The sequence below is a fragment of the Ochotona curzoniae genome, unplaced genomic scaffold, assembly GCF_017591425.1.
Source record: "Ochotona curzoniae isolate NIBS_2020 unplaced genomic scaffold, NIBS_Ocur_1.0 contig_21, whole genome shotgun sequence".
NCBI lineage: Eukaryota > Metazoa > Chordata > Mammalia > Lagomorpha > Ochotonidae > Ochotona > Ochotona curzoniae.
The window spans coordinates 5,418,870-5,444,005 of NW_024465322.1; the positions used below are offsets into that span (position 1 = coordinate 5,418,870).

Below are 25,136 nucleotides of genomic sequence, written 5' to 3' on the forward strand. Positions count from 1 at the left end.
TCGGGCTCAAGCACCTGGACCAGCCTCCACTGCCTTTTCAGGCACGTTAGCAGGGAGCTGGCTGGGAACTAGAGCATCCAGGTCTCAAAACGCTGTCCCTATGGGAGCCTGTGCCACAGGCACTGGTTCCGCCCACTATGCCCTCAGCGCCAGCCCATAAACCTGATCTTCCTTTCCCATAAAATTAAGTAAATCTTTACAAAATAAATTAGCTTAAAAATAAAACATACATAAAACAGTAAAAAAAAAAAAAAAAGATGAGGAAGGTGGACCTTTCAAAGGTGACTCTCTGCGTTGTGGGAGAAAGGTGCTCTGAGGAGGCGCACACACCAAGCAGCACAGTGATCCGCTGCAGACTGTCCCCAGCAAGTCTCGCAGTGACATGACCTGGCTCCTCACCGTGGGGCCCGGCCTGCCACGCCCGGTCAGCACGGAGGGATGCAGGGAGTGCGGCCGCTGTGGCAGGAGCAGCAGCTCACCGGGCAACACAGACACGACGCGACTTCAGACACAAGTGCGCACCCCCACAGACCGGCTTTATTTCCACCTCATGGTCCAATCACTTGGCATGAAAACTGAAAAGCAAGGCAAGCAAACTGGGACTAAAAAGTGAAGGCATCTTAGGATTCTAGTCAAGCTGTCTGCCTGTTCTTGCTAAGAGAAGGGGGGGAAATCCAACTTGTAATGTGAAATTCAAACTGCTGCCAAAGAAAATCAAGAAACTCGGCTGCTCAGTCGGAGACCAGGGGCTCATTTAGCTCGAGGTCACAGGGTTTAAATTCCAGGTCGCAGCCTCACCCCATGTTACAGACTCCACACGAACCCAGAGAACCTGCCACACTCATTGCTCCCGGCACCGTGCCGGGTCCTGCAGCCAACTGAGAAATTTCTGGGCTTTCCTCTTTTAAGGACTTTGAGGCTGAAGTGTCTCCTCTCACACAGCATCATATGAAAAGGGTATTTCCACTGTGTCTCCTTTCCTGCCACTCTCAGCCCCAAAATAAATACAAATCTGAGACGTTGCATAAAACTGGCCTTTAAAACCCCACCAAGGCGAGCCATGTTGGAAAGCTGCCTGAAGGGTCTGAGAGATTTGAAAATAAGAGTGGGGGAGGGGTGAGAAACCAACACAGAAGAACGGGGTCTCCCCCAAACACTGACTCCTGCAGGCCCCGGGGGACAAGCAGCGCTTGTCAAGTGTCCCGTCTGGACTTTGGTAGGAATGTCATGTTTTTCCAAAGCCGACTTCTGCAAATCTCAGCCTGCGTTCCAAAAAGTTCCCGGCAAAATGAACCAACCACCAATTAGAGGTTATTGCACAAGAGAAGCGAGCAATCCCCCCTCTCAACAGCAACCAAGGCCACCCACACCTCACCCCAAACTCTGCCGGCGGGCTGAGATTGTAACTTAACCAACAGAGATTTAACTGAATGCCAGCCATGAAGAGGTAACGCTCGTGTGCGTACACTGGCAGGGAACGAGACCTCAATACGATCTCCCTCAATGCGTCTGAAAGGTATACTTAAAAAAACAAACTAAACACAACTTCACTTGGATTCTTGCAGGAGGCCAAAGCACAGCTGAAAGCCACCTCCACATCCAACTCAAGGCACAGGCGTTGTAAACTCCCCACAAAGAACTGACTCTCCCATGAGCCGATTTTATTCCATGCCCTTCACAGCAGCCATCAGCTGCAGCAGGAGGCCTTTCCATCGCCTCTCCAGGTGGCCTGTGTGGACTAACTGTGCTTTAAGAAACTTGCAAAGGTTTCATCTGCCTGCTCCATGTTGCTGCCAGAGGTGGGAACTGCTCAGCGAGGACAGCGCTGAGGTCTAACTGGGATTCTGCAGCACGTGCTGGCCGAGGAGGAGCCTTCTGGCTCCAGCCCGCAGCGTGCTGCTCCCCTCCGCTCTGCAAGGGACACAGGGCACTTCCTAGCTGACACCTGGCTCTTGGCGACACCAGCTTTAGGAGAACAAAAGACATCTTATTCTACAGGGTTGGAGAAAGAGAACACACTGCTGTCAAGCTGAGCTCCGAAGTCAGCCCAGCCGAGACCTGGGCTGGGCAGTCACAGGAAGAACAGGTTCTCACACAGTTGGATGGCCGGCTCATGATGCAAGATCTGGCCTGACAGGAAGGCTAGCTTGTGGGCATATTTGCAAGGAGCTGGGACTCGGATGGTGCCGGGCCAATTCCAGTACATGTGGCACAGTTTGAAAGTCAACCTGCAGGCCAAAAAGAAAACACGATCCTTATCACCTGCCACCTCCGGCTGGGGAGGCACTTACCACCGTCAGGGATGCCACGACTCAGCCGCTCACCAGCGAACTGGGGAGCCCGGAAACACACGTGCGGAACTGTTTCTAATGTCACGTGTAAGTCAGAGCACACGGGCAAACTCCCTTGAGGCATTTCCCTGTTTTTATGTCAAAACAAGGAAAAGAAGACAAAGTTGGTTTTGTCGACCATGGAAGCTGCACAAGGCCAGGCCCACAGGGCACTTCACTCCTCTGACCTCAAGGGCATCCCAGCTCCAATCAGGGCCTGCTGTCGTCATCACCTGTGTCCCAGAGTACAGGTACACCAGCTGATTGGGGCTTAAGGCCAGCATCAACAGTGTTGTGGTGGAAAGTTCCTCAAGTAATTCTGCTGTAAACCCAGAATTATCATTCCTCAACAAGATAGCACTGTTGTCAGGGAGAGGAAGACCCTCTGGGCAAGCACACCGGCTGGGGGCAGGCAGGGCCCAACCAGCTAGCTGGCCAGAGCTATCGCCATGGAGGAGAAGGGAGTGACCGACAGGCTCACCTCTGCATGTGATCAGGGCTCAGGTTGGCCGTGTTGAGCACGCACACGTAATGCGTAGGGATGCCACAGCCCTGCCTCACGTGATGTGCAAGGAGGTAGAAATCCACCCTAGCAAGATAAAAGCATAGATTAGGGATCCGGTCATGTGTCCAGACAGGGTTGAAAAGATGGGCTGCCGATCTTCAAAATTATTTGAAAGACAGACTTACAGAGAGAGAGGGAAGTGGTGGCAGACTGGGAAGAGAAAGAGAATCTTCCATCTGCTGATTAGCTCCCCAAATGCCTTCCACAGCTGGGCTGGGCCAGGCCAAAGTCAAGGGTCCAGAGTTTCACCTGGGCCTCACACATAGGTGCAGAGGGGCCTAAACACGTGGGCCTTCCTCCACTGCTTTTTCAGGGGCATTGGCAGGAAGCTGGACCACAAGTGGAAGCAGCCAAGTTTCAAACCAGCACCTGTAAGGGATGCTGGAGTTACAGTCAGCAGCTTACCAACCAAAACACCAGCCCCAAGGCAAGGCTAAAAACCTGTTAAAATTCCTCAAGAGACTATTTAAGGATGGTGGCAGGGAATTGGCATTATGGCGTAGTGGTAGAGCCATCGCCTGCAATGGCATCCCATATAGGCACTAGTTCATGTCCCAGCTGCTCCACATCTAATCCAGCTGTTAGTAGCCTGGGAAGAGGAACTCAACATGGCTCAAGCATCTGGGCCCATTACCATGCGGGAGACCCAGAAGAAGATTTTGACTTCAGCCTGGTCACTGTGGCCCTCCTGGGAGTGAAGAAGCAGATGGAAGATCTCTGTCTCCCCCTCTTTAGCTCTTTCAAAATATATGAACCACATTTAAGAAGTAACAACAGAGTGGTGGCTGGGTGGGCCCGGTCCAGCCCTGGCCGTCTGGGGCCATTTGGGGAATGAGCCAGAGGATGAAGATCCATCTCTCTCAGATTTTCACACACATTTTAAAAACATTTTTAACATTTTTACAGAAGATTGATGACAGAAAATACTTCATCCCCATGGAGAAGGTGCAGCTTGTATTATCTCAGGAAAACACTGTGTTCAGGATTTTGTAGGTCAAGAGGCAAAAGGTGTGTCATCCTTGTTGGTCTCAGATAGCTTTTTAAAGATTACTTTGTCACCAAAGGATCCCAGGATTCCACCCCACGTCTCTCCAGGCAACCTCCCTGCTCCAGGAGCCAGGAGCCAAAGGCTCTGCTGTGGCCTTGCTAACCCACGGTACTCTGCGGCCCCACTTACCACTCGCAGCTCGTGATCGTGTGATCCACCACAGTCCCAGGGGAGGGTGTCACAAAGTGCTCGGTGGCAGCCAGGTACAGATTGGTGCTGATCTTCTTCTGAACTACGAAGACCACCATCTTGGGCTGATAATTCTCAAAAGCTTCAAAACATTTCTGCAGCTGGGGGATCTCGTAGTTGGCGACCGTCTTCAGTTGGCCGTCGGACACTCCGTCCCGGTAGACCACGATCTTCTCTGGCAGACAGTGGTTCACCTGAAACGACACTTCCGGTCAGGAGCCTCGTGGGGCTCACTCGGGTCACACGCTTGGGCTCTTAGCAGCTTGCCCCATGAACAACGGTGTCTCCAGGGCAGGGAGATGGGTGGCAATAGGTGAGCAGGGGGGATGACACTTCGAATCACTTTCAGACTGCCACGGGGTTATAAAACAAGCCCGGAGCAGCAAAGGTATCGTAAAACACAAAAGCAAAATAGACCAGTCATGAGTCACATCCACACCGCTTAGGCTCAGACACAGTGTGGACAAAGTTAAAGAGGAGTGGCAGTCCGATCACAGGCTCAACAGTCTCCCTGCTACACACATTTTTTACCACGGACAACTGCTTAGGCAAGATCAGGGTGGGTGTCAGGGACGTGCTAACACACAGGCTCCACTGTGTCTGACAGGTTCCCCTCCAAGTGCCTTGGTTTATTTGGTCCTGGCAGTGGGTAGCTGGCACAGGGGTTAAGAAGTCATTCCGGGGGATGGGCACTGTTGCACAGCAGGGGAAACCATGGCTTAGCATGCCCACATTCCAGACCAGAGAAACTGGTTTGAGTCCTGGCTATTCTGCTTCTGATCCATCTTGCTGCTCATGTGCCACAGCTCATGGCTTAAGTCAGCTGGGTCCCTGCCACCCACACAGACGCTGAGTTCCTGGCTCCTGGCTTTCCCTGGCTTGTTTCAGGCTACTGGGCAGTGAACTAGCAGAAAAAAGACCTCTCCCCACCTCTCTCTCGCCTTGAATGCCCCGGGATCCCATATGGGCGCCGGTTCTAATCCCTGCAGCTCCACTTCCCATCCAGCTCCCTGCTTGTGTCCTGGGAAAGCAGTCGAGGACGGCCCAAGGCTTTGGGACCCTGCACCCATGTGGGATACCCAGAAGAAGTTCCTGGATCCTGGACCAGCATAGCATCGGCCGTTGGGCTCACTTGGGGAGTGAATCATCGGACGAAAGATCTTCCTCTCTGTCTTTCCTCCTCTCTGTATATCTGACTTTCCAATAAATAAATCTTAAAAAAAAAAAAAAACCGGGCCCGGTGCGGTGGCGCAAGTGGTTAAGGTCCTCGCCTTGCATGCCCGGGATCCCATATGGGCGCCGGTTCTAATCCCGGCAGCCCCGCTTCCCTTCCAGCTCCCTGCCTGTGGCCCGGGAAAGCAGTCGAGGACGGCCCAAAGCTTTGGGAACCTGCACCCGCGTGGGAGACCCGGAAGAGGCTCCTGGCTTCGGACCGGCATAGTATCGGCCGTAGCGGCTCACTTAGGGAGTGAATCATCGGACGGAAGATCTTTCTCTCTGTCTCTCCTCTCTGTATATCCGCCTTTCCAATAACAAAATAATAAAAATAAATCTAAAAAAAAATAAATAAAATAAAAAAAAACAATAAGTAAAAATTAAAAGGAAAAATTAAAAGGAAAAAAGTATGTTTTGATCACTTGAGTGTGGTCCATTCTAGGTTTCTATTCAATTCCTCTCAAAAAGTTACATGATGAATTAAGTGTAAATTTAATATGCATTGTTGTACCCTTCACAAGTTTTATAGAAGACACTTAAAGACATTTTTTAAAGAAATAAATCCTGGGGGGGGGCGGATAGTGGAGAAAAAAATACCTGGAATCTTCTTGAAATTTAAATTCACATTTTCAAATATTGTACAAATGCCCCTTTCCTAAGAATCTTCAAGCGCTACATTTACAAACAGGAAGTTGCTGTCACAGACGGGAGACTGTAATGACTGCCGACGTTACACGCTTCTTGTTTTTGTTTTTACTTTTCCCATTCAACATCCACTCCCTTCTCCTGGGCAGCAGCACTTCCATTCCCTCGGCCTCCCGACAGAAGACAGGCTGGCGTGACTACCAGTCTGGTCATCTTGCCCTCAGCACCAAGGCACTGGGCAGGTGATTCCTCACTGGCAGCTGTCCTGGGCTACACCACACCCTCGTACTGCAGCATCCCTGGTCTCCGTACACTGGGTGCCAATGGCATTCCCAGTTAAGCCCCCAAATGACTCTGACATGTCCCGCTGGAAGGACACAGCTGCCCTCAGGCACGAAGGGAACAACTTGTAGAAGACCCAGGTGCCATGGGCAACATCCTCCTCCCCTCCCGTGATGCTGAGAGCCTAAGGAATGAGAGGACCACAGGGAGCTTCGGTCTTTCCTTAGATCCCTGTTTCTGGAACCTTGGTTGGAAGCCAACCCCACTCGGGTCCTTCTCCCAGGTGTAGTCTCCACACCAGCGCACCACGCTCTTGGGGGTCCATCCAGTGCCCCCCAGTCACACCCACTTTCCAAGGTCCTCCAAATGACAAACTGCTGAATGGGTGGGCACGGGAGCTTGGATCCGAAAGACACACTCATTCCACAGAGAAGGACACGAGAGAGAACGGTGGCCTTGGTCAGGAGCCTTCAGACCAAGTCGGATTCCACTGTTCCTTAGCAATGACCTTGAATACTTGGCTTCCCCAGTTGAAAATAGAGAAAAATTATCACTTTCTTACAAAAGCAAAGAGGGATAAAATAACATACCTTATCCACATATTTTTATAGAAATAAAAAACTACATACTGAAGCTATCAGGGAAAGAAACATTCTGAAGCAGAGGAGGGCTATAGTGAAATCAGTGGAGTGAAAAATAGAAATTTAATCTGTCTACAATGTTCTTTGCCATCACCTCCTTTAAGATTTTACTTTTATTTGAAAAGCAGGTTTACAGAGAGATAAGGAAAGAGAGACACACGGAGATCCTTCCGTTGCTGGCTCTCTCCCCAAATGGCCACAGCTGAACCAGTCTGAAACCAGGAGCCAGGAAACTCCCCTGGGGCTCCCACGTGGGTGCAGGGGTCCAAGGACTTGAGCCATCCTCTGCTCATTTCCCAGGCCACAAGTATGGAACTGGAAGGGAAATGGAGAAACCAAGACAAGAACCAGTGGCCAGTGAGCAATGGGGCTGCAGGTAGAGACTTAGTGTGCTATGCCACAGCACTGGCTCCCATCACCTCCTCCTCTTACATGTGTTAACCAGACACTGAGTGTGAGGTGCTACATTAGGCCTTGTGAACAAAAAAAGATATGGCTCCAATTATTAAGCAATGGGAAAATTCTTCTAAAAAAATGAAGTGTTCAGCTTTGTGGGTCATTTCATCTTTCCCCTTCACATCATAAAAAGGTTTAGGCCTGGGCCTGGCATGGTGGCCTAGCAGCTAAAGTCCTCACTTTGAATGCACTGGGATCCCATCTGGGCACCAGTTCTAATGCGAAGGCACCACTTCCCATCCAGCTCCCTGACTGTGGCCTGGGAAAGCAGTCAAGGACAGCCCAAAGCCTGAGGACCTTGTACCCTTGTGGGAGACCTGGAAGAGCTCCTGGCTCCTTGCTTTGAATCAGTGGAGCACCGGCCATTGCAGTTACTTGGGGAATGAATCATCGGATGGAAGATCTTCCCGTCTCTCCTCCTCTGTATAGCTAACTTTGCAATAAAAATAAATAAATCTTTTAAAAAAAAAAAGGGGTTTAGGCATGACACAGGACATAAGGCAAATCACAAGACTGCAGCAACTGTGGAGTGTCTGTTATAAAACCACTGCAGTGCCCAGGTGACAGGCGGTGAGCTCCTGGAGGGCAGAACGGCTGTCACCCCAATCCTGAGTAAAGCATCAAGGGTCAAGCAGGCAATAAATATTTGGCAAAGATTGAGATGTCTTCACGTGTGCCAACACTCACTCAGAGAACACAGACTAGACGTTAACCAGACAGGAGAGGAGCAAAGGCCTAGCTTTTGGCTGCACAGAGGTAAGGAAATGAATGGCGATCAACCTGTACATTAAACCTACCTCAAAAAGATGACTCACGTAACTACAGAGCAAACGGAAGAGAGAGAATGGAGCAGACTGCATCTCCTCCAGTTTCAGATGTCCAGACAGAATGTCTTCATTTCCACGGTGATATCAGGAAAATAAAGTCAAAAATGACAGGTATCTGTGGGACTCTTCCAGATCAGCTGACGCAAGAGCAGCTCGATACGCTAATTTCTCGAGAGCGGAGATCTGACAGGTGAGCATGAATGGGCAAACGTCGCAGGTGAGTGTGGGTGGGAGAAGTGGCCTGGGCACTGTGTACAGCTCAGAGAGAGGCAGGCCAGACAAGCCCCTGGTCAACGGTGGGGACAGCAAGGGCAGAATGGCCTCTGGAGTACCCCCCAAAACAATAATCACTCGCCTACGATAACTCACCCCCAGCCTCCTTCCAATTCTGCAAAAAAAAAAAAAAAAAAAAAAGGAAGTGAAGTTGAAACTGAAGGAGAATCAACATACAGGCTGCCATGCTCCGTGGGTGTCTGCAAATGCAACGCCAGAGCAACACGTGGGCACAGTGACTTCCTGACAGCCGCCCATCAAGCACAGCCTACCTCCTAGGAAGCTCCAGCTCTACCTGGAGCCACGGCACAGGGGACGGCACCACGCAGGACGCGGGTCAGCATTCCCGAGGCCCACGCGTCTACTCCACATTATGACACACTTCACACAGATTTCCTCCAGCCCGTGATGTGTCCTCCCACACTCTGACCAGTTCTTTCCCAGATAATTTAAAAATTTCAGTGAGATTCACCTATTATTTTTTTCTTTTACAGACACTGTTTTCAGTATATCTGAAAAACAAATCACCAAGTCCTAGGGTCACCAAAATGCCATCCTGTTATCTTCTGGAAATTTTAGCTTTGTGTTTTTAATACATATCTGACGAGTTTTGTTTTGTTTTGTTTTTATTAGAAAAGCAGATCAGATTTACAGAGAGAAAGCTCTTCTGATGATTTACTCCCCAAATGGCCACAGCAGCCAGAGCTGCGCTGATCCAAAGCCAGGAGCCAGGAGCTTCTTCTAGGTCTCCCATGCAGAGCCCAAGTCCTCACGATGCAGGCTGTTGTGGCCACTTGGGAGCAACCTAGCAGATGGAAGACCAAAGTCTGTCCATGCACACTGATTTCATATCATCAGTCACTGAGTTAGCAGGCATCTTTTATTTCCTGGAATTTTTTGTTTTACATAATCAAGCTACCTACAGTTTTCTTTGTAAACTCCCAATCTGTGTATCTTTAATTTCTTTTTAATTGCATCAGCTGGGACTTCCAGTGTGAAGATAGACGGGAGTGCTGAGAGGGAATAGCTTTGTCTAGTTCGTGACCTTCTGCGGGAGGAGGGGATGCATCTGGTCTATCATGATTAAGTACATGTGAGGTTAGCTGTAGCATTTTTGTAATTTTCAGAAACTACTCATTTTATTTGAAAGGCAGAGTGAGCGAGCGACAGGGAGACACACACAGTTACCTTTTCATCTAACGATTCCCTCCCTGAATGGCCCCAGTGTCAGGACTAGTCCAGACCAAAGCCAGGAGCTGAGATTTCCATCTGGGCCTCCCACAGGGTGGCAGGGGCCCAAGTACTTGAGCCGTCAAGTGCACCCAATAGATCCCATGGAGTCTGACCTGGAAGCCAGATTTGGATTTGAATGCAAGCGCTCCACCATGGAATGCAGGCAGCCCAGAACACGTCTTAACCATGACCACAAACTCCTACCCCTCCATGAACTTTCTCAGGCACTTCCCCCTCCCTAGCACAGGCAATCTAAAATCCAACAGAATCTGAACAGACATTTCTCCACAGAGCTTATGGAAGCAGAAAACAGATGTGAAAAGCGGCACAGTTCTCACTGGTCCTCAAGGAAACAGAAATCGGTGTCACAAAGAAGTTCTTCACGCTAAAAGCATTACAAGAAAACTACAGATCGGCATTTCTCAGGAACAAAGATGCAGAGTGCATCGCTTAAGTGACTTCCACAGTACCAACAGAATTACACACCATGTCTGCGCCCAAGTTAATGATGCCCTTCCAAATGCATGCCCTGCGACCCAAGAACACAAGAACTCTATGAGGAAGCAGCGTCTTGCAGGCATAACCAAGTGAAAGTGGAGGGAGACTGACTGGGGCGGGTCCTGGTCCAGCGACTGGCCAGACAAGAGCAAGTCTGGACACAGAGGTCCGCGTAGACACACAAACCCAGACGTCAGAGCTGAGACAGAGACGGAGCTGTCGACAGACACACCAACGGCTTCCAGCAACCATAAGAAGCAAAACCTGAAGAAATACCCTTCCCTGCCGCTTCCAGAAGAAGCAAGGCCCTAACGATAACTATCACAAAGCCTCAAATCTTTGGAGCTGCAGGAGAACACATTTCCGTGTTTTGAACTATTCACTTTGCGGTGCTTTTTAGTAAGTAGTTACAGGAAACTAATAAAACAAGCAAGTGGTTTTATTACAGCAATGTAAGGCTGGTTAAACATTCAAAAATAAAAAATAATTCACCACATAGATTAAAGAAAAATCATATAATCACTTCACTAGACAGAAAAAGCATTCAACACCCACTTGTGGTTAAAACAAACAGCTGGAGCATAGCACACCAACCCTCTGCCTACAGTGCCGGCATCTCACAGGGGCACTCATTCAAGTCCCAGCTGCTACATTTTGATCCAGTGCCCTGCTTATGACCTGGGAAATCAGAGGACTCCAAAGCTGCTCCCGGCTCCTACCACTGGATCAGATCAGCTCATCTCTGGCCGTTGGGGAGTGAACCAGCAGTTGAAAAATTCCTCTTTCTGTAAATGCCCTTCAAATCAAAATAAACAAACCTTTAACAATTACCGACTTCCAATGAGCTAGGAATAGTATGGAACTTCACCAACATGGTAAGAGTGGGCACTGTGACACAGGTTAAGCCTCCACTTGCGATGCCAGCAACCCACACCAGAGTGCCAGTTCAAATTCTGGTTGTTCCACTTGCTGTCTGGTTTCCTGTTAGCGTGCCTGGGAGAGCAGCAGATGGATGGCCCAAGCCCTGGGGCCCCTGCCACCCATATGAGATAGAGACGGATTCTGGGCTTCAGCTCGGCCTAGGCTGGGCTCTTATGCGGATCTTGGGGGTGAATCAGAGATGGTAGATCTTTGTCTTTCAGACTTTTTAAAACTGCAAGGTGGAGGAATCCACTATGGGGGGAGGGCTGTAGGAGGGGTGGGGGGAATCCCCAGTGCCTATAAAACTGTATCACATAATACAATGTTAATAACAATTAAAAAAAAATTCAAGAATTCTTTGATGCCCCCTTTCATGGCAAATGCTCTATATTTTAGGGAGAGTTTTTAAAGGGGTGACATTAATTCTCCTTTAAATGTCAGCTATAAATCAAAAGATTAGGTAGTTCCTATCTGTCCAGAAAGCCCGCATTTGAGCATACAATAGCCCCCAATATTTTCTCATTCTTCTCAAGAAACTCATTTGAAAGGCTCAGCGAGACACAGACCTCCCACCCACCCAGGTACTGCCTAAAGAGCTGCAGCAACCAGGGCTGGCCAAGGCGGAAGCCAGAACACCGAGTGGCATCTGGTCTCCCTCAGGTATGGACCCGATGCCTGAGCCACCACCTGCTGTCTTCCACAGTGTGCGTGGGCTGCACGCTGCATCAGAAGTGGAGCCAGGACCCGCACCCTGGCACTCCTCTACACGACGCAAGCTTCCTAACCGGTGTCCTGAATGCAGTGCCAAACACCCTCACTCCCTTTAACGTCAGGCCGATGGTTGCTCTTCATTTCCTGATTTTGATAAGGTTCCTTCATTTTATAATGCATGGTCTAAAGATTTTCAGTTTTCTCTGCAAAAACAAAACAATACAACCATGGATTTTACTGATACTTTTAGATTCTCTATAAAATATTTTTCATATTTTGAGCTTACTTTGCTACCCTGGCATATCTTGTGCTACCTTTAAAAATATAAATACCTTTTCTAGACCGCATGCCTAAACAATTTTATTGTAATCCATTCTTTCAATCTTTCAACTGTAGCATTTGGGTGTGTTAACATGTAATGTCATTATAAGATTTACACCTCCCATCTTGCTGGATTTTTCTACTGTCTATTTTTATTCTTCTATTTGTCCATGTTCTGGGTTAAACAGATGGTTTTACTTACTATTACGGTTGTCTTGCTTACTGTGTATTTTAGTTTTCGCAGTTGCCTTCCCTGGAGTTGTTTTCCCAGGTAAAAAGCTGAGAGCTAGATTGGAAGTGCAGCAGCTGGAACACAAACTAGCACCCATCTGGGACTACAGTGCTTGCAGGCAGAGGGTTGGCTGAGCCACCAAGCTGGCCACCCGAATTCTTACAAAAGGCACCGTGTAACACATAGTTGTCTCTTAGCATGTTTTCATTGTGTAAATACTGCCACTTCCCCCATCCGGTCACCTACATTTTTTTTTCAAAATTCTTTATTTTGAAAATGTATTTGAAAAGCAGAACAATACACAGAGATATAGAAACAGAGAGCTAGAGAGAGGGAAAAGGTATTTTCCATCTGGGAGTCCCCAAATGCCAGTGTCAACCAGGTAAGACTCCCGCATGGGTGGCAAGAATGCACCACTTGGACCACTTCGGCCATCACGTGCTGTCCCAGGCCGGCCATCGCAGGAAGCTCGGTCCGAAGCGCAGCAGCTGAGGCTGCGCCCTGGGACTCTAACCTGCGATGTGGGCGTCCCAAACTGGTTAACCCACCGTGCTTCACACCTGCCCTGGCTTTGTTCTCTTTCTTCCATTTAAAGACATTTAAACATGTTTTGCTGTCCCATCTTGATACATTTTTATTCTACAACAGTTACCCAAACGAATATAACATATATCTTCATTGCATTAAAAGAACAATTTAAATTTATGTTTCTACCTCTTCCTCAACAATGCAAAGGCCCAAGTACATGGGAATTATCCTTCACATGGCATTAAATATACTGTTATGGATCTTATTCATGTTCATGCACACATATATCTATGACCTTATTATTTTAAGTGGTATGTATTTAAATTTGCTCTCATCATTTTCCTTTTTATTGTTAACTCTTTTGTTCTTTCTAAATTTCTATCTGGGATAATTTGCCACTTATCCAAACAATTTTTTTTTGTACTTTTCTTCTGTGAAAACCTCTAGTGGACAATCTTTCAACTTCTCATTTGTCATGGACAGTCTGTTAGTCCTCATTATTCAGTTATCTTCAGTATATTTCATGTCATGCTGTCAGTTTCCTTCCAGAACTGCAAAACCAGTAGTTTGAGCTACTGTTTCTTTTGAAATCTACACATGTAACAGGTTTCTAAACAGTTCATGGGCTTTTTTTTTTTTTTTTAAGAAAAACCTATGCACGGATTCCAAATTTTTACACCAAAATAAACTTCCTACTTTCACTTTCACATTTTGAAGTAGCCTCATTACTTATCAGTTTCCAATTCACTATTAAAACTCAATGAATTTTCTCTATTCAAAAATAATCTAATGGAATTTTTAAGAGGGTAATTTATTTGAAATGCAGAGTGACAAAACAAGAGACCCAGAAAGGAGATTCCACTCGTTGGCCTGTTCTCTAAGGGTCTGCAACAGCTGTGAGTAGGCTGGAGCAAAACCAGGATCCAGGAGCCTCCTCCAGGTCTCCCACATGGGGCAGGAAGCCAAGAACTGGACCAGCATCCAGGCCTCCCAGCTTATTAACAAGAAGCTGGAGTGAAAGCACGGTGGCATCAGGGCGTGAACCAGTCACTCCAATACAGAATATGAGCATCCCAACTAGTGCCTTAACCCGCCGTCCCTGCACCCACATGGGGTACCCAAAAAGCTCCTGGCTCTCGGCTTTGAACCAGCTCAGCTATGGCCATTGCAGCCATTGGGGCAGTGAAGCCAGTAGATGAAAGATCTCTCTCTGCCTTCCAAGTAAATAAATAAAACTTAAAAAAAAAAAAAACCCTCAATGAATTCTCAAAGCACTCCTCAGGAAGGACTTGAAAGGCAGAACAAGCAACAAGGACATGGACAACCACCGTGAAAACCAACGCTTTTGAATGGTGGAATGCGAACCTCTGCAGACAGCACTTTGTCTAGCAACTGGAGGGATCCCACAGGGAGCCCTCAAGGGCTTTCCCTTGCCTTGCCGCCTTCCCTTCCTCCAGCCCGTGCGGGGCACGGCAGCAGTCAGCAGCAGGGAGAAGGGCAAAGTCCTCAGAAAAGAGCTCTGGCCAGTATCAGTAGAGCATGAAGGTGACCTTCCCCCGAGTCCACGCATGGTTTAGATCAGAGCGATTACACAGCAGCAGCACCTGGAGGTGGACATCTGATTTGCAGTGTTCTTACAGATTGGCCACTGTGGCCTGCATGGCAAAGTGCCTGGCATCAAGCAAAGCACCTCCACTTTAATCAGGCTTCCTGCTGAAGTGCAGCCTGGCAGGCAACAGATGACGCCTCACCTACCTGGATCCCTGAGATGATCCAGTTTTCAATGAAGAATTGCGAGGCATGACAAAAAGTAGAAAAGCAAGAGACACACTTAAAACACACATGGTAGAAAATGTCTTAGAAGCCAGAATCAGAAACTGGTGTTGTGGTGTACCAAAAAGTGTCACCCAACTGCTCCACTTTTGATCCAGCTCTCTCCCCTAGTGTGCCTGAAAATGCAACAGAAGATGGCCAAGAACTCGGAGCTCTCACCCACATGGGAGACCCAGAGGAAACCTGCCATCCGCCTGGCAGAGTTCCTGGACACTGTGGCAATCTGGAGAGTGAGCCATTGGATGAAAACAGATGCTCTCGCTCTCTCTCCCTGCCTCCCTCATCCTTTCTCCCTAGGGAACTCTTACAAATAAATTTAAATATCTTTAAAAAAAATCATCAGGGGTTCACCATGTAGGATGCCCACATCTTACACCGGAGTGCCAGCGTAAGTCCCAGCTTCTCGGCTTCCTGCTAACGTATCCTGCGAGGTTTCCAATGATCACTCAAGACTTGGCTCCATCACCTATTTGGGAGACCCAGACAAAGTTTGAGACCCCTGGCTTCGGCCAGGCCCAACCCAGCTGTTACTGGAATTTGGGGAAAAACACAGTAGATGGAGGATTCTCTCCTGTACATTCTCACACTTTGAAGTAGGTAAGACAATAACAAATGAATACGAAAAATGTTGCTTTTGGAAACCGCCAGAAAGCAGCAAGTACTAACAACATGAAGAAGTGAAGAAGCTAGAATCCTTGTACCCTATTGGTAGGCCTGGAAGATGGTCCAGCCACTGCGGAAAATGGCTTGGTAGTTCTTTAGAGGTGAAACAAGGAATTACCACGTGACCAGCCTTTTCCCCACAGAACTAAACACAGGTACTCAGATACACGTAGAGGCATGTTCATAGAGACATCAGCTACAACAGTAAAAGGTGACAATGGGGGCAGACATTTGGTGTAACAAATCCAGACGCCACTTCTCTCTCTGTCTGTCTCTCTCACACACACACACACACACACACACACACACACACACACCCCTACAATCCCACATCAGGATGCCCCAGTCTCGGCTCCACTCTCATCTTCCCACTAATGTGCACCCGGGTGGTGGCAGGTGAGGGTTCAGCTGGGTCCCTGCCACTTGCATGGGAGAGTTTCTGGCTCCTGACCCAGCCCAGCTGCTGCGGGCAGTTGGGGAGGGCAACAGTGATGGAAAGATCTCTGCTGTAATCCTCTGCTCCAACGTCCAGCAGATGCGCAGACTGTTAGGAATGTCTCATGGGATATTACTCAGCCGTAAGAGAGCAAAGAATTGGTAAATACTACAGTGTGGATGGAACTAAAAAAAATTCACGCTTTATCAATACTGCAGTAAGATATACTTAAATAGGCAAATCCACACGAAGAAGATACCACAGGAGTTGGGAGAAAGGTGAATTAGGAACGATTACTTCATGGGTACATGGCATTTTTTTTATGGGGTACTAAGAAAGCTTGGAAATCAGAGACATGGGCCAGTACCATGGCGTAACAAGTTAACCCTGGGCTTGCAGTGCTGGCATCCCATAAGGATGCCAGTTTGAGTCCTGGTTACCCCACTTTTGACCCAACCCCCTGTTAAGTCGGCGGAAGCAGTGGAGGATGGTCCAAGCCCTCAGGTCCCTGCACTCATGTGGGAGAACCTGGCAAAGTTCCAGGTTCCCAACTTCAGACCACACAGGTGGCAGGAGCCTACGCACCTGGGCTGTTGGCTGCTGCCTGGAGGGACGCACCAGTCAAAACCTGGGTCCTCAGAGGAGTAGCCAGGGCCTAAACGGACATTCAGATATGGAACGTGGGCATCCAAGGTAGCAGCTTAACTCACTATGCCACAACGCCTGCCTTTCTCCACTTCAGAAATAAGGCCATATTCTCAGGTACCACAAAAGGACTCCATCATCTTGGGGATACAACCAGTCCTTCCCCCGCAACAATCCCTAAGCAAGAAACTGCAACTACACCCTGAAACTTGACGTCTGACTGAAGAGCAGCCAGGATACGCTGCTTCTACTCCGTCTGGCCGAGTGAGCTTCACCGGGAATTCAGCTGTGCTGCTCAGGACGCCTGCTGGTCTACACTGCTACAACCCTGCCGCACATCAACGGGACCCGAGGACACTAGGCTAGCAGCAAGTACTGCCAGCAACCCCGAGCAGTACGATGGCCAAAGCTAATCCCCTAAAAAGGTGCAAAGGTTTGGAAATAAATGCAGAGAAAGAAGGAAGGGAGCATGGTATAAAAACATGAATAAATGGTTACGCAATGAGGGAAATACAGTATTGTGTTGGTGGCTCAAGAGAGGATTTAAACAAGAGATGGCCCATCTGTTGGACCAAGTGAAACAGCTGTTGCTGAAATGTCCACTACCCTGCGACTTGCCAACGCCGAACAGTGGCCTGCAAACCCAGTGGCACAACTCTGGGGGACGTTTCGGTCATACCACGGGAGGAGCAGCTGAACTAATCATCCACGTAACAGTAATCTCACCAGTAAGATTCTACCAGCTCAGGTGAACAGTCTGCGGTAACACTGGTAATGGGCTGTACTAGGAAGCGGAGTGAAAGCCTCTTCAGGATGTCACAATAATGGAAGTACACGTCGCCTGAGGAAGACTGGGTTTAGCTAACCATTAGCTAACTGTTACCGCCGACATGCCGGCAAGCCAGGGCGAAAGAGTAAACAAATTAGTAGAGACTTGAAGATTTTTACCGGAAGGGCAACTTTACGGAAAGAGGCAGAGACTTCTGTTGGTTCACTCCCCAAGTGGCTGCAACGACTGGAGCTGAGCCAATCTGAAGCCAGGAGCCAGGAGCTTCTTCTGTGTCTCCCACACAGGTGCAGAGTCCCAAGACTTTGGGCTGTCTTCGACTGCTTTTCCAGGGCACAAGCAGGAAGCTATTTGGGAAATGGAACAGCTGGGACCACAACTGGCACTCATAGCAAACTGAGCAATCGCACTAGGCCCGAACTTCAAGCAATGGGGACAAGCATTTGGTGTCCCAGGCAAGCTGCCCTTTGGGATGTATCTCCCACAGCAGAACGCCTGGGTTCCCGTGCAGCCCTGTTTTCGGCTTCCTCCCAGTGGACACCTTGGGAGGCACCAGCACTGGACCTAGTTTCTGGCTTCCAGCTCTGGCCTGGACTAGCACCAGCCACTGCTAACATCTGGGGAGTGAACGGGCAGATGGGAGCCACCTCTGTTTCTTGCCCCCTCCCCTCAATACAATTTTAAGAGTATATTCATGAAATAAAAATTTCGCAAAACTGAAAATGTGCACATTGGTTTCTTAGTGAAAATTTGTTGTTTTTTTTTCCTCTTAATCCATCCCTCCCTCATTCTGGCTCTTTCATAGTCAGGCATACTTACAATGACACACCTGCTGTGACTATCATATAAATGTAAATTGCCACATAAGTGTGGTTGTGCTGTAAAAGAACTCTAGTCCAAGTCCAGAGGGCAGCTGTACAGGAGGACTTCACTTTCCATACTGAGAACAGCTGGGAGCCATCATGGACATTTTAAGGATGAGCTAGCAGACAGAATGCCCCTTCGGTCTCTATAAATACCCATTTTTCAAAAAAAAAAAAAAAATCCTGAGCATGGAAGCTAGTATTGTGGCAAAGTAGGCAAAGCTGCTGCCTAAAGCCCGGCATGCCATATGAGCACCAGTTCATAATCTGGCTGCTCCACTTCCAACCCATCTTCCTGTAAATGACCTGGGCAAAGCAGCGGCAGATAGCCCAAGCGTGTGGGCCCCAGCACCCACACGGGAGACCTGATGAAGCTCCTGGCTTCTGACTCTCACCTGGCCCAGTACGAGCTGTTGTGGTCACCTGGAGAGCGAACCAGAAGATGAAGACGTCTCTGGCTCTCCCTCCCTCCCTCCTTCTCTCTGGCTTTAAAAAAATAAATGAACCCATATGTTGGTTACTCGGCAGCACATTTTTTTTCATGGTGCTGTAATTTGTTGTTGATGTTGTTGTTGTTGTTGTGGCTATTCTAACTCATACCAGTTGTTGACCTTGTTTCATGGCTTCCCACTTACGGAAATGCATAGTGATGGAGTACTGGGGTCTATCATATGCAGACGTGGGGGTATAATGGAACATGCATCCCTGCTTCCAGACGGAAGATGGAATCCCAATGGAATTGTCGGACATGTGTAGACAATGGGATGCTGGACTGACATTGTCTGCACCAACAATGTTGGGGTACACTTAACTAAGAGATTGACAGAATTATGATTCCTTATGAAGGACTACACTATTGTAACAAAATGGGAATAATCTGATGGGAATGGGAGTTTGGGGGAGAATCCCAGCCTATACGAAATTATACCACATCATTCAAAATTAAAATCTATTAAAACTGAAAAAAATGAATGAAACCCTTGCCACACACACACAAACCTGAGCGTATTGTGGGAATTTCCATGCCCTGACTTGGAGCTGGTATCAGAAGTAAGAACAACCCCACATGCAGAAGGTCACCTGTGCCACCTACATCCCATATTGCTTCTAGCCCAGCGCCCTGCTCGTGCACAGCGGGTACCAGGCATTCAGATTTAGAGAGTTTCCCAGGAACTGAAAATGTGGAAGTTTTTGGAGAGGGCAGTGAAGCCCGCAACTTGCCCTGAGCATTTCTTCAGCTATCTCCTTTGTAGTATCCTTCACAATGAACCAGCAGATGTGTTTCCTTTAGCCCTGCGGAATGCTCAAGAGAATCAAGCAATCCCAAAGAGGGGGCTGTAGAAACCTCCCTTGACTTTCAGCAGGTTTGTCAGAAGCACAGAGAAAACCTGGCAGCTGAAAGAAGGGGAGGACAAACTTTGGAACCCGAGTCCTCCAGCTGGGAGGTCCGAAGCTATCTCTGGTAGACAGCGTCAGAACTGAATTGGAGGTCACACAGCTGGTGACTGCGGCACGCTTGCGGTGTGGTGAGAAGCCACACATCCGGTGTCACAAGTGATCCATTGTGATCTGTAGGATTGGGTTTGCTTTTTCCCCTCTGTACCATCATACACACACACACACAAACTTCTGATGGAAGAAAGGTATTTTTCAAAGACCAAAAAATGTATTGCCACATGCTCTTAACTTCTTGTAACTCATTCCCATCAGGATCCCATTCCTAGTACCTCACTCCCCCCATGTCGACACATCCATCAGCTGTATTTCTGCTACGACCTTATCCACACCAACCAGAAGTATCCGTGGGAACCATCACCCGCTCCCTTTCACAATGCGTTCAGCAGCTTTCTGTGACATCTCCTTGGTTTTCTTTCTCCTCACTGACCTCTTACCTATATGATGCCGAAATCAGTATTTGAACCCCGGGTCTTGCGCGTTATTCCTGGTCTGTCTCTCTGGGTAAGGGCTGTATCATCTAATTGCAGATGGCTCCCAATTCCTACCTCTTCCCAGACTCCCACACCATCCCACCTCACAGCTCCAGGGATGCTAAACAAGCATATCAAACATAACAGAAGCAAAACAAACTCAACTTCCCCTTTTCTAAGAAAGTGGCTTTAACAACTGAGTTTGTTAAATGATTGTTCTTGCCTCTTGCATTCTTCTTGCGCTCACATCACCCAAACGGCTGACCTTGAGGTAGTGTCTGTGTCACCTCTAACCTAGGCTACTTTCTTTTGCCTCAACTCAAAAACAGTACAAACCTAATTTAGAGAGGAAAACAATCTGAACGCTTCTTGCCGTTCCAGTCTCTGGAACTTGTTCCGTCCATAAACACACCACAGCACCGAGCTTACTCTTACACTTAAGCCATCAACACCCAGCCATTCCATTTGCCTAGTGGCCTACCAGGACATAGGTGCTCCTCCTTGTCACTCAAATCTCAGGCCAAATATCATAAAACATATAGCTCAAACCTGGAGCAACACCCAGTCATTTTACATCACTGTATTACTTTAAAAAATATTTTTATTGGAAAGGCAAATCAGATTTATGGAGAGAAGGAGAGACAGATCTTTCATCTGCTGATTCACTCTCCAAAAGGCTCACTCCACAATGGCCAGAGCTGAGCCGATCCCATGCCAGGAGCCAGGAGCTTCTTCTGGGTCCCCCACGTGGGTGCAGGTGCCAAGGCTTTGGGTCATTCTTTGCTGCTTTCCAAGGGCCACAAGCAGGGAGCTGGATGGGAAGAGGCGCAACTGGGACGTGAACTGGCGCTCATATGGAATCCCATAGAGTGCAGAGTGAGGCTTTAATCCCGGAGCCATTGCCCGAGGCCTCTGTATCACTTTTTAAGCATTCCAAGCAACATTTCACAAGCTACGCTCAGGCAGGCATTTGGCACAGCAATGAAGTCACTGCTTGGGACACCTAGATCCCACACTGAAGTACAGGATTTGAGAACCAGCTAATCTGCTTCCGATCCACTTTTCTGCTAAAACATAGCCTAGAAGGCATCAGACGATGGCTCAAGTACTTGGGTCCCTGCCACCCATGTGGGAGACTGAGAGAGCGGTCTAGACTCCTAGCTTCAGTCCAGCCAAGCCCTGCTTCTGTTGAGTGCTTGGGGGAGTGAACCAGCAGACAGATCTGCCTCTCCTACTCCTTCTTTATCATTCCTTCAAATAAAATATGTAAACATTTAAAAATAAATCTACACTCATTTTTAAGTCTATATAACAGACTCCATTATGTATTATACAGACAAAGCAATCACTGTTAGAATGTGAGCCCCTGAAGCTTGGCCTCATGTGTTCACATCTTCGCTGTTTCTCCAGTGCCTAGAACAGTGTCCAGCACCTAATAATTACCTAGGAGCTATTTAATGAATAAATATGAACTATGTACTCTAAAAACACTACCAGGAAAGCAACATTTGTATATTCAACTGGGCACAAGATGATCTAGGAGTCTGGCTCTTAGATTTGAGAACAATCACAACTTGAGGTATGCTTTGCTTTGTTCTTAATTTTAGAGGCAAACAGAGTGCACCGAGGAGCAAGAATGGGCTCCCGCCTGCTGGTTTATTCCCCAAGTACCCACGTGACTGGGGCTGGACGAGGCTGAAGCCAGTCGCCAAGAACCCAATCTGGATTCCATGTGGGTAGTCAGCACTTTTGCAATGTCCAAGAGCCCACAGGTCCTTGGAGCCTGGAGCCAGAGAAGGATGCGAGCTGAAATTTACCCCCAACCCCCTTGATAAGCCCAGGTTCTCTACTCCAAGGCATACATGTATTTTGACAGAGCTTGCACTGCTGGTTCACAATCCAATACCCACCACAATGGCTGGCGCTGACCAAGGCCAAGCTCAAAGCCAGGAACTCAATTCAGTTCTCCACATGGATGGCAGAAACCCAACTACTCCAGTCATTATCAACACCTCCCAAGAACTGCATTTGCAGGAAGCTGGAAGTTTTGGTTGGTATGGGTAAGATCAGAACAGAAAAATAATTGTTGAATGTGTCAACATGGATTGAGATACAAGGAATGGGCTTGTGAAAGAACTGAAGCTGGGGTTCAAACTCAGGCACTCTTGATATGGGCCATAGGCACTTAAACTGCTAGGGTAAATGCCCACCCATGCGATGCTTTGAAAAAAAAATGTGTTTGGGCCCAGTGCAGTAGCCAAGCACCTAAAGCCTTCACTTTGAATGCACCAGGATCCCATATGGGTGCTGGTTCTAATCCTGGCAGCCCCACTTTCTACTCAGCTCCCTGCTTGTGCCTTGGAAAGCAGTCAAGGACGGCCCAAAGCCTTGGTATCCTGCACCTGCATGGGAGACCCAGAAGAAGCTCCTGGCTCCTGGCTTTGGACTGTCTCAGCTCTAGCCTGGCCACTTGGGGAGTGAATCAACGGACAAAAGATCTTCCTCTCTGTCTCTTTCACTATATCTGCCTTTGCAATATAAACAAATCAATCTTTTGGTCTGCCAAAGAAAATCTCCATACGGAAAAGAGAAAACAGGAAAGTCATCTACTTAAGGAAATGACAAACATACTTAGGTGCCTTTCAGTATTTAACATGAATTATTTAACATGAATTGAGGGGGCGAAGCACAGACACAGAATGAAGAAGATGCACCCAGACTAGCAAGCAATGATCTAAATGGAAATGAAAACCCAGAAGAAGAGAACTTTTGGAGGCAGCAGACCTTCCAGTGTCATCCCTCAGCCCCTGGAGGAGTCAGAACCTTCAACAAGGGTACACAATGTGCTGCGGGACCACGTGGGATAGGACAGGCTCCAGGAGAGACGTGATGGAACAGTGTAAAGCTCTGTCTTGCCAAGTGCAACAGTGCAGAGCAGCTGGCCAAGTGGCCAAAGGCAGCATGGAAGGAAGACCCTAGATAGGATGTGACTGAAACAGAGCCTGCTGATCCACAGGATATCGAGGTGACTAGCTTTTCGCCAGATTTAGAATAAATCTAAGTATATTTTCTCTTTGCTGTTATTCATTAAACTCCCCTGAGCCAGGTCAAAGTTTATAGCGATCGTTTAAAACAAAAAAATAAAAACAGAACTGGTATTTAGCTCACAAGTCTGTGGCACTAGAAATTCTATGTAACACACCACAAGGAGTGTCACCAGGAAGCAGCTGTGTGCAAGGCACTGTAACGGACAGAAAACCAAGAAAGCTCCAAAGCTTGTGACAGAATATGCCTTCTGGAAATCGCCACAGCAGTAGCTCCAGTAGCTCATGTTCTTCTAGAACCTTCTTCAACCTAGCCGGGACTTCACATATTTGTCAACAAACAGAACACGGAAGAGATTCTGCATTGCCTTTATGGCTATGGCAGAGAAAGCAACAAGCCTTCCCTCTGACTCTCGGTCTCGTGGAGTGTGCACACTTGGATCCCTGCTGCCATACAGCTGAGGGAGCCCAGACTGGCATGCAGGGAGACCACAGGTTGAGGCCCCCTTGCAGAACTGGAGCCCACTGTGTGCTGTCCAAATTCCTGGCCACAAACATCATCCCTGCTACCGCAGGCCACAAACTTTCAGGCTGATGTGTTATACAGTCATCATAGCCCGCAATTCAGTGGGAGAAACGAAGATACGAGTAACTGCCACAGGCAGGCGGCGGGAAGCGCCACACGGAACACCAAGGCCGGAGGAGGGCACAGAGCAACAATTCCGGCCAAGGGATGGAGGGGGAAGGACAATGGGAAAGGTTTCTCTGAAGTCGTCTTCATGCCGGATCACACAGAATTTCAAAGGGAAAGAGAGATGATCTGCAGGAACTTGGTGACAAAGCAGCATAGCCCACGTCCCCAAAGAAAAATCTCCAATGTTTTTGTTTTATGAAGCCTCTAACACCAACAGAATCAAACTATGAGGACACTTTAGGAAGCATAAAAAGACAAGGTGGTAGTGTTCTAGGGACTAAGTTTAATTACATGAAATTACATGTTTCGTACTGTTTAACCTCAGCACAGAGGGCTAACCTTGACCCTGAGGAATGAAACCCACTTATCAGAGCTTCCTTTGATATACTGGCCAAGACAAAAATTAATGCCTTGCATGCTCGCTGTTCCAAACCTACTATCAGACTAATGACAGTAATTCTCCAAGGCTCACATTCTTAGGAGTTCCACGGGGTGACCAACAGGGAGGCATTTGTCACAGACTAAAATGAAAAGAGCCAGCGCCTAATCACAGTCATAAAAAGCTGAGTAAATTCATAAGCTTCTTTAATTGCTGAAATTTACCCCTAACTCCCTTGATAAGGGTATAAAGATTGTGTCTGCAGTCATCCAACTGACTACCAAGTCAGAGCATTTAGCTCTTGGAGCAGATCTGGCTGAGCGGAAGCCCAATGGTGGCAGCTCTGAGCTGCTGGCCACAGGCACGCTGCAGACGCTCACTCACCTGGGATTCAGGATCCGAAGTATTGACCCAGGTAGGCTTGCAGAACCCAGAAACAGAACCTCGATCCTCCTCACCTCATAGAACTTTTTCAAAGAGCCCACCAGGCACAGCTTCAGGCTATCCACGATCTCCTGATGTGGCATCTGGAACACCACTCGCGAGTACCACTTAGTGAGAGTGCTGGGGCAGGCCCAGGGCAGGGGGTGAGAGAAGGAGAGGGAGGGAGAGAGGGGGAGAGAAAGAGAGAGACACAAAGATGAACGAGCAGTCACAGGGACGTCTCTATCAGTCAATCTACCAACAAATATACAACAGGAGTTTATGCTGCATGAAAAACACACAGTGACGTGGGTAAGAAATCCCTACCCCGTGTTCTAGAATGCAAAAACATACATATCATTGCAGGCATTTATAATAAAACCAGATCTGATAAAAAAAACCTAGCATTGCAGCCACCAACAGAGGACGAGTCAGGGGACATAGCACACGACAAAGTCTGTGCGGCAGCCGAGAAGGGACTGATGGAGATTTACTCGCACTGACACAAGAAGGTGTCCACATAAAG

At 48.1% G+C, this 25,136-nt stretch overlaps 1 protein-coding gene across 2 annotated transcripts in view; it reads right to left on the minus strand.

Annotated features, from left to right (window-relative positions):
- Window positions 1–396: 396 nt before the first annotated feature.
- PIWIL2 (piwi like RNA-mediated gene silencing 2) overlaps window positions 397–25,136 on the minus strand; it is a 53,061-nt gene continuing 28,321 nt past the window's right edge. Inside the window, exons 19-22 of one of the 2 annotated variants that reach the window (XM_040971265.1) lie at window positions 24,646–24,751; window positions 4,073–4,326; window positions 2,812–2,919; window positions 397–2,228 (exon numbers count right to left, since the gene is read on the minus strand). In XM_040971265.1, coding sequence (XP_040827199.1) covers window positions 2,072–2,228; window positions 2,812–2,919; window positions 4,073–4,326; window positions 24,646–24,751 — 625 coding nt within the window. In that variant the 3' untranslated portion in view covers window positions 397–2,071. The remainder of the gene's footprint in view (window positions 2,229–2,811; window positions 2,920–4,072; window positions 4,327–24,645; window positions 24,752–25,136) is intronic. The other variant, XM_040971264.1, reaches the window with a different exon arrangement.